Genomic DNA, 9,557 nt, shown 5'->3' with positions numbered 1-9,557 from the left:
GAACACATCTATTGTAATCAGGCAGAAAGGGAAAGAGAAAGGAAAGTCAACTTCTTCAGATTGTTGTTGTCAGTCAAATAGGTTGGTCCGAGTTGGCGAGGGAAATGGCTCCAGAGTCATAGGAGCTCTTGATACCTTGTTTGAGTGACAGCTGGCTGTCTGGGCTTTGACTAAGGGATGCTTCTATCTGAGCCATCGACACCTGGATGGACAAAACAATGAAGAATGTCTGTGATGAAGCTTTTGCAGGAAAGGTCCTCTGGACTCACAGCTTTGTTGAAGCTTACTCTGCCGTTAGTGTCTATATTGATAGTCAAAAAACATGCAACTGTTATTAGTTACCTCTTCAAACTTCTTGGCTTTGTACTGGTCTGCCCCTTTCAAGAAGTTCAGTAGAATAATGTCACAGAGAACTGTACCCTGCCGACACAGATGCAAAAAAGAAAGTGTAATCAAAGCTGACAGCAACAAAATAAATACTGTCTTTAGCCTGATCAGATTTTCTTACCAGTCCAACAGAGGTGAAGGCAGCTACCAAATGGATCAGTGTTTGGACTGTGTTAAACTTTCCGGCCTGGAAGAGATGGAGTCAGTTTAGGTGAAGTAATGTACAAACAGACCCCCACAGGAGTGGTCTCTACAGAATATACTGTATAATAGTTTGTGAAATTGTATTTCACTTTTCAAAAAAGTGTTCCGCACAACTTTCTCATTGAAAAATTATGATGATTTTGAATTACTTTACAGTCATGAATGGAGATTTTAAAGAAATATTTTGACAATTTGAGAAATATTACAGTTATTTGTTGTCTTGTTGAGAGTTAGCAACCTGTTAGCTTAGCTTGGCTTAAACATGGAGTTAGTTAGCCTCTAAAGCTCACTAAATTATTCCTAACAAAACCAAACTCTAAAAAATACAGTGCTGTGAATCACACTGCTTTTCATGCCAAGACCAGCCTTGAGGCAGAAACGATTGTTTTTTATGGTTCGTCATTAACCTCGAGTAGTTAGAATCAGGATAGCCCACTGGTCAGGGCATAGGACCTGAACAATCAGGTCACCAGTCCCTCGGCGACCACGGACGCTTGACCATGTTACACAACTCACAATGCCAGTGACCATAACATCAAAGCGGATGGCATATGCTTTGTGAAGTGTCCGAAATTCAGTCCCATTCTCTGTCATGAAATATTTGGCAAATCTGCATTTGAAGAGAAGGGAAAAAAGTGACCAAAGAATTAAAAGGTATAAAGAGATTTGACATGGAGAGGAGAAATCCCCCTTACTTTACCTGAAGTTGTAGCCACTGGAGACGGCATTCTTGACAAATGGTGCGTCCAGTCGTGTGAATGAATACTTTGGTAGACAATATTCAAGGCCCCAGTCCAAGTTACACTTCCACTCAATATTTATTCCTATTTCTCCACCCTGAAAGAGAAGGATGAAAAGGAAAATATAGATGTACATTGAGGCTCTAAGTAATAGAGTAACCTTTAATTTTTAGAATTTAGCCGGCTTTTTTAATTGCTCAACCTTCGGCTAGTAATAATCAGGGTTACACTAGTATCGTGAAAACAATCAGTGTGTCTTTGCAAAATATTTCTTTCTGGAAGCTCTGTGGCATAGTGAATAATTGCAGGACTACTTTGTAAACGGCTGTTGCTGGCGAGCTAACTGTTAATCTGCCAGCCAACGGGGTGATCACCGGGTACTAGTCAGTCACAAAACCTTGGAGATTCTCTGAATTTATTTTCCCACTACTATTCTGTTTACTGCTTGTCATTTTGTGCACTATTGTAGCTTCAATAAAAAGATAATGAAGAGAGAAAATAAAGCTCTCCAAGCTAACTAACGCACAGTTAGCAAACTCATTAGTTTATTAGCTTAGCTCCGTCGCCAAAGGTACAAGACGCATTTGTACAATCAAATACTGTCTCATAACTAAAATCTCTTTTGTCGAGCATTAATTAAAAGCCCGGTGCATCTCATATAGATGCTAAAAGGTGCCCTGGGCGTTGGTATCAGATGCTGAGGGACGTGACAAAGCATTGTTATTGGGAATGAGCTGCTGCCTACTCCTATGCATGTCAACAAAACTATCTCTGTGTGTAGTTACAACATTTTAGTCTTGAGGATGAAAAGTTAAGGAAATGTTGAGGAGAAATAGGAGGAAGGAGGAGATAGAGGACAGATAAGACCTTGAGTGCCAGTGCAGTCTGGTTCTGCCTAGTGATGTTCAGCACGTCCTCCACACGAAAGATGGGGCAAAAGGGGTTTTTCTCCGGATGGTAAGTACATTTCTTGATATCACTGGATGTCATTGTGGAGATAAAGTTCCCTCTGAGAGAAAGATATTTCACCAGGTTATGTGGGATTATTATATATTTTCTTCACAGTTGTTTCAGCTGCTTAAGTTTGATAATGTGTGTGTCTTGTTGTGACCGACCTGGTGACATTGAACAGTGGAAAGCGAACACTGTTTTTGATGAAGATGGTGAATTTGACCACATCCATCATGGGTTTGCTGGCAGGATGTTGACAGAGAACGACATGTGAGGATGACAATCAAGTCTTTCAATGAGGATGTGTTGTATGTGTAAATCTTACATATAAACGTTGTCATCCTCGGCTGGACACCATCCATAAATCTCGCAATGACCGGTGCCATTGTAGGAGTTAAGGCAAACACCTGTTATCATCCCTGGTGGGTGAGACAGAAAGAACAGGAATGTCAGTTAAATTGAGATGATCTGGTTCATAGGTTAATACAGAGGAAGCCATAAGAGTTATTACAGTCTTTTGTGCATCACTTACAGAGTGTGTGCATTTGGAAAGATGCATACTTCCTTTGTTTTCTGCTTTTACATCACTTTTTGTTTACACCCCACCTACACCACCACTGCTTGGTCAAACTAACTTGTGTCAGTCATCAGAATGAACAATGATCCATATGAGCAGACAATCTTAGGTTTGAAAATATGGCCAAAGATTTATCAAGTGTAAATTGGAAAAGTACATCTAACACCTGGCCTTATGTTTAATGTATAGGATTTTACAATTACAACAATTTTCTCTGGGATTGGCTCCATCTTCTATAAACAAAATCCCACACTAGCAGAATCATTTTAAACATGCTATTATACCAGGACAATCTCTACATAGATTAACTATATTAAGGTCTGTCAGCCGGAGCAACATCTTGAGAAGTTCTAAATGTATTCTAAGATTTATTGCATGTTTAACTGATTGAACACTCAGCCTCTGCAGTCTTTTCTTGTTTTAAAGAACATGATTCTGAGTGTACTTGAAAATAGTTTGCCTCTCTGGTTAGCGGCTGCAGAGTTCTCGCTCAATACTCGCTCAACTCCAAAAATGATTCTCCCCATTATTCACTTAGACACAAAAATATGTAGGAAATAGGTTTTAAAAAAAGCAAAGATACCCTTTAAGTTTAGACTCACCATTGGAAAGGACGCTGCCTAGATGCTTTTTGCAGTCGTCATTGTTGCTACAATTAAACCCTTTCTCCACCTGAAACACACAAACTTAAAGCGTGATATCATTCATACACTCAACCCTTACACGCCTTTTAAATTCCTTTCACTTCCTCAGTAATTCTGGATGTAGAGGTATTCTTGGACAAAATTATTTTAATAGAACAAATGTAACTGTTGGAGCTATTTATTTGATATTGGTATTTAGTTATTTTATTGACAAGTAGTATTGTTTAATCATTCAGGTTGTTTGCTTATTTAGGTTAGATGTTTTGATATATTAGAATAGCTTTTTTCTTGTGATAGTTTTTAGTTTAGTTTTATTCTTTATTGTTGTTGTAGATATATTTAGTCTTTTGGTTGTTCATTTGTTCGTTAATTGGGTAACACTGTGGGCACCTGTGGTTATATGTAGGAGTAGGCAGGTACAGGACCAGCATGCACCTGGGTTTATGTTTGTTTTTGATTTATTGGACAAATGACCACTACAGTAATGATGATGAAGTAAGCAAGTAAGCTATAAGATATGTGACCATGTTTTTTTTGCACTGCCTTCCTTGAATGTATACAATATAATAAATATAGAGGAATAAAATAAACAAGTGTAATAGCTAAAACATTAACTCGACAACAAAACATTGGGGTCTTATAAAGGCCTTCACAGAAAAGGTTTTAATAAGAAGTGATTTAGAAGATGTTTCAGAGTCTGCACGCCCTTACATCATCATGCAAGGCTCTGACTGCATTTTTTACAATGCCAGTGAAACTGAATGATTTAAATAATGTCCTCACCTCTGCACATTTTCTTTGTGACTGTTTTTTTGTGATGATGACTTTGGTCATGATGCAGAAGATACCTGCGCCCTGAAACACAGTGGATCATTATTATATTCTGTATTTTTATAAAATGCTGTACAACGGTCGAAATGTGCCACACATGGAAAGATGGAGACAGAAAGACAGCTTGCTCATCACAAAATTGATATCAACAATGCATTATCAACTGTCGGATTCTTCATGTGCACCTCAAACCACCACCAAACCTTTCAGTCCACCTAATGTGTGTCGTCCGTCCGACAGGGAACCTGAGAGTTGAAAATGAATCAAATGTCATGCTTATGTTTGTGCGGGCGCCACACACCTGTTGGGGGAAGACATAGTCGGCCACATCCATCACTTGGCCGTTAAGGTCACCGAAGCCTTTCACTTTGGTCATCACAGAGGACTCAATGCCGGTGTCCTTCACCTGATACGATTTCTCATGGATGAAGACCCAGCTGCAGGGCACACAGGATTAATAGCAGATCAAGAGTTACGTGAAAGAAGTAGAGAATATGAAGTCTCGTTTCTGGACATATTTTACTTAATAAATGTATCAATTTATTTTGATCAAGTTCAGCCTTAACATTTGTTTTAATATAAAAAGGGTTTGGATTTTACCTCTGTATCAAAAGTGCATTGAACCTTTTTACATATATTAGTTTTTAAAACTTTTATGCTTGCCATTTGGTCATTTCAGGCTACCATCTTTGTTTGGATATACAAATTAAAAATAGTAAAACTTCGTTATTATTTTGCAGTAGATGGATTATGTATTTCATCCAGATGGTAGAACAAAACATCTGTTGTCAAACAACCTTATGGATCACATTTCTTCTTTATATTTCTCTTTTAATTGCATGCTTAACTCTTGAATGTAATGAAAATACATGAGAGGCACCAACTGGGGCTGAAAGTAAATCTGATCACAGATAAAGATAAAAAAAGTATGAATTAATACATTAATTTGCACAAGTTGGATGGCAATCCAATTGCACATTTCTTTACATTTAAAAAGCCATTTAAAAATGTTACATTTTGGGAATCCCTATGGCCTACTGGTCTAAGAGGTAAATTAAATTAAATTGCACCATCCACAGTTACCATTTTAACTGGGGTCTTTGTAGCATATCTCCCAGTATTTTCTGTCCCTCTACTTCAGATTTTATTGTATTGTATCACAGAGTTTGTACAGCACTTAATAAACGTATCCCTTAACCAGATGCAACTATCAAAAGCTGCCTTTTTGTTCATGCATCAGCAATCACCCTGAAACAATTTGATATATAATAATGTAATACTGACAGGGGCTTTTCTGCTGCACAGCGACTACTATTACTTTTTATACTTGAATTGAATTTAGCTGACAACTTCTTTTCTTTTACTTCTGAAAAATTTAGAAGGAAGGACTTTTACTTGTAATTAAATATGTTTACATTGTAGAATTGATACTCTTATAAAGTAAAAGATCTGATTATTTTTTTTCACTGCTGAAAGTAGTTTGCCAGGAAAACTGTTTGTGGAGGAAATCTCAAAATATGGCCAAATAAAACAAAAAAACATCTGCATAGCAAGATTGAAAAAAATATTTTTGTTGTTAGGGTGAGTCTATACCAAGAGAAATCCCAGAGCTTGTAACACAAAGAAACTAACCTGGGGAGGAAAAAACACAATCAACCACTAAACATAACAACTAAACCAAAAGAAACACATCACTGACCCGACAAAATATGAAATGATGAGCAGCTGAACAATCCGGTTGACGATGCCCACAAACCAGCTCTTGACCACCACAGACTTGGTAGTCTCATAAGTGAAGAAGTCCGTGATGCAGCCCACCATTGAGCCCATGGCTGCTTGTCGGTGCAAGTCAGAGAGCGACGGACGAAGAGACGGGTCCTCCTGAGTCTAAGTTTAACACCTGGTCAGCCTCAACAGGTGCCTTCGGGGAAGTGAGGTGGTAAAACTGTAGCTCCCTCCGGATTCTACTGAGAGAAACTATTTCTGATCCTGTCTTTCACTTACTTGGTGCGGCCTGTGTTCGTCTGCTTCATTGCATATTTGATGGTTAGACCTCACTGTCTCTCTCCTCTTTGTTTCACTGGTTTATAACACAAACTGGACCTCCCCTTCCTTTACTTGAATTAGCGAGAGGAAAATGTGAAAGTGTTCTGCTGTCCCTCCCTCTTTCTTTCTTTCTGCACCACAAATCCCCATCTCCCACGCCTCTTTCTCTCACAATAAGCCGGAGATGCAAGCGCGCACACACAATTATCCAGGGACACTGATCAATATCCCATACATCCACTTTCATTTGCTCCAGACACATTTCTGTCATCCATTTAAGTAGTTTTGTCCACGTTTCTTTAATGCTTTTATTTGAAGTACACTACCGTCACTTAATTCATTGTTCAGTGTTACTGAGAGACTCTGAGGGAATCTAACCCCAAAAACCCGAACACTTCACTCACAGAACCATAAATTACAAATTAAAATTATAATGCTGTTTAATAGCAGAAAGCTGTGAAATGGAAATAAGGGATGAAATACATTACCTGTTTATTTGGTTGGTGTATTTAACAGCAAAGCTCTATAAGGAATTACTATAAATGGGACAGTTTGTAAAAAGGTTATTTTTCCTCTGTTCCCTCTGGTCAGATGTTACACAACACCCTGAAGACTGTTACTAAAACAAGTATATTATATATATATATATATATATATATATATATATATATGTTAGTTTTACTTTTTCGATCATAATCAAACAAGATCCCCCTTCCTTGGGTTTTAGAAGATCCTGTTAGTTCGACTGGTAAATCATCTGAGCCTATTTGCTGTATATTGGCCATTCTTGGCTTATTGAAAATATATTGGGAGCAACTAATAAGTGACAAAAAACTATTACAAATGCTAAATATTATTGAAATATGTCGAAATAGTGTCATAACCATTTAGATTGTCTTTTCTTTAACTGTAAAATGCCTCGCTCAGTACATTTGTCACAATTCTAGGGATCCGTATGAAAAATGTTTTTGTATACATTGCGGACTGTGTCTTCCTATTTATTCTGGCTCAAGAATGTTTTACAAAAACAAGAAGATAAAAATGCTTCTACTTTTAACTCAGGTTTCATCAGTTAATCTGAGATGCATTCTTCAAAAGTAGCAGTGAAAACTTGTGATAATGTCATCACTTTAAATGTAACCACTCAGACACATATGTTCAATATCTCTCCATTATCACTTGTTTCAGTCATATACATCAACACTATATACATAAATCAGATTCTATACTTACAGGCTGCTATGGGAGGCTTTGGTAATAAGTTATAAGCTGTTTTTGACAACTGTGCAATTATTGCGACATATGATACGATCACTTCTCAACATACTCACGAGAACCAACAGCATTATTGGCTCTTATATCAGGGAGATAATGTAATGATGCAATGACAGTGTCTGTCTGTCTGTCTGTGTGTGTGTGTGTGCGTGTGTGTGCGTGTGTGTGTGTATAAATGCATGAGCCTGAAGACTTTGTCATTTCATAAGTGGGCCCATTATGTTTGTGGTCAATTACTGTTAACGTAATCGAAGACAGGATAAACACACATGCACGAGCTTTCAGGCTGCATGCAACTGTAACCCTGATCCCAAAGATTAGAGCCTTTGCATTCCTGTAATGGCCAATGATATGGTGAAACACGTACATCTACAAATATGAGACACCATTTGTCAGATTGTAAATGTGGACACGCATGAGGAGTGAGTGTCAGATTGACGGATGGATTTTCTTTGTGAAAGGGGACACTGTCGTGAAAGTGGTTATCATCATTCAACAGGAAGGGATCTATGTAAAAACATCCACACTCGATCTGTATTTGGCCGCTACATTTAGGATTTAGGACATGCCATTACACAAACATCCCAAGATCACGTGAACACAAAGGCACTGTCCAACACTTTGGTCCAGACTGATAATATCTCAACATCTAGTTGATGGAGTGCCATAAAACTTTGCAGACATTCATGTTCCCCAGTGGATGAATCTTACATATGTTGGTGACCACCTGACTTTTCCTGTAGTGCCGTCATAAGGCCAAAGCTTTCCTATAAATGTCTCAACATTTACTCGAGGCATTGGAAAAACATTTTGTATATTCATAGTTCCCAGACAATTAACCCAAATTACTTTGATCACCTGACACTTCTTTTAGCGTTTCAAATGTTTCAACAACTATTGGATGGATTGCCATGTAATTCGGTTTATATATTCATGTCCGCATCAGGGTAGTCACTTTAATGATCCCGACTTTTCATCCAGGACTGCAATCAGGTCAACGTTTCAATTTGTCAATTTTGTTTTTTCTTTACAAAATTCTACACACTAAACTACAGGCTAAACATCAGCATGTTAGCATCCTGACATTAGCATTTAGGTAAGAGCACAGTGGTACCCCTCACAGATCCACTTGTCTGACTTTCCACTTGTTTTCCTTGAATGCTTCAAAATAAAACTTAAAAACAAAAGGTGCAGTTGGAACTAGGGATATTGTGATGTTCCCATATTGAGAACAAAGGGAAATCTTTGAGAAAAATTCAACTCAAATGACATCCAGTCTGTTACTGCCGCAGGAAGAGTATCTTATCATCAAAATCAACACTGTTCACTCGGAAGTCTACCACACATTGGGAGTGTTTGGCTCTTAAAAACCACCATGTTCGATCCTAACATAGCGACCCTTTTACAAACCGCTGTGTACTTAGGCCTTGGCTTTCCGATTGAAATGTCTCTCCGACATTCATCAGCGTCGCCATCTAACTTCCTGTGATAACACACTCCCAAACCACCCTGCCTGGTTAAATGGGCCTGATGTACAACACAACAGGGGATAGGACTCCTATGGGAATTGCCTGAGTAAGACTAACTACATAAAGAGCTAATATCTCCCTGATATGCAGTGCCATTTCTTCAGTGGATAGGGAGACGCTCAGGTGGGGAAAAATAACAGCAAAACGTGAATGAATCCTTGTGCAGTGAGTTTGGAAGAACAGAGACAATCCTGCATGAATTCTGCTGGTGTTCACGAGAAGTGTTTTTAAATGGTATAATAAGAACATTAGGTTCAAAGTTCATTATTGACCTTCACATTAACAAAAGGACAAAACAATCACCAAAGGTACTTTTAATAACTGTTCTGGAGCTTTTGATCATGTCATCTTCCTCAGCAAGTGGAGTTTGAGT

At 38.2% G+C, this 9,557-nt stretch overlaps 1 protein-coding gene across 1 annotated transcript; it reads right to left on the bottom strand.

Annotated features, from left to right (window-relative positions):
- Window positions 1-73: 73 nt before the first annotated feature.
- Window positions 74-6,164, bottom strand: p2rx3a (purinergic receptor P2X, ligand-gated ion channel, 3a). Its single transcript, XM_034543807.1, has 12 exons — window positions 6,034-6,164; window positions 4,636-4,771; window positions 4,287-4,358; window positions 3,462-3,531; window positions 2,608-2,701; window positions 2,447-2,524; window positions 2,199-2,340; window positions 1,292-1,428; window positions 1,108-1,201; window positions 509-574; window positions 343-420; window positions 74-202 (listed from the first exon to the last, which is right to left on the bottom strand). Exons 1-12 carry the CDS (start codon window positions 6,162-6,164, stop codon window positions 74-76), a joined length of 1,227 nt encoding a protein of 408 aa, XP_034399698.1.
- Window positions 6,165-9,557: the final 3,393 nt, after the last annotated feature.

This window comes from Cyclopterus lumpus, chromosome 10, assembly GCF_009769545.1.
Source record: "Cyclopterus lumpus isolate fCycLum1 chromosome 10, fCycLum1.pri, whole genome shotgun sequence".
In the NCBI taxonomy this organism is placed as follows: Eukaryota; Metazoa; Chordata; class Actinopteri; order Perciformes; family Cyclopteridae; genus Cyclopterus; species Cyclopterus lumpus.
This window is presented reverse-complemented; position numbering and strand designations above follow the sequence as displayed.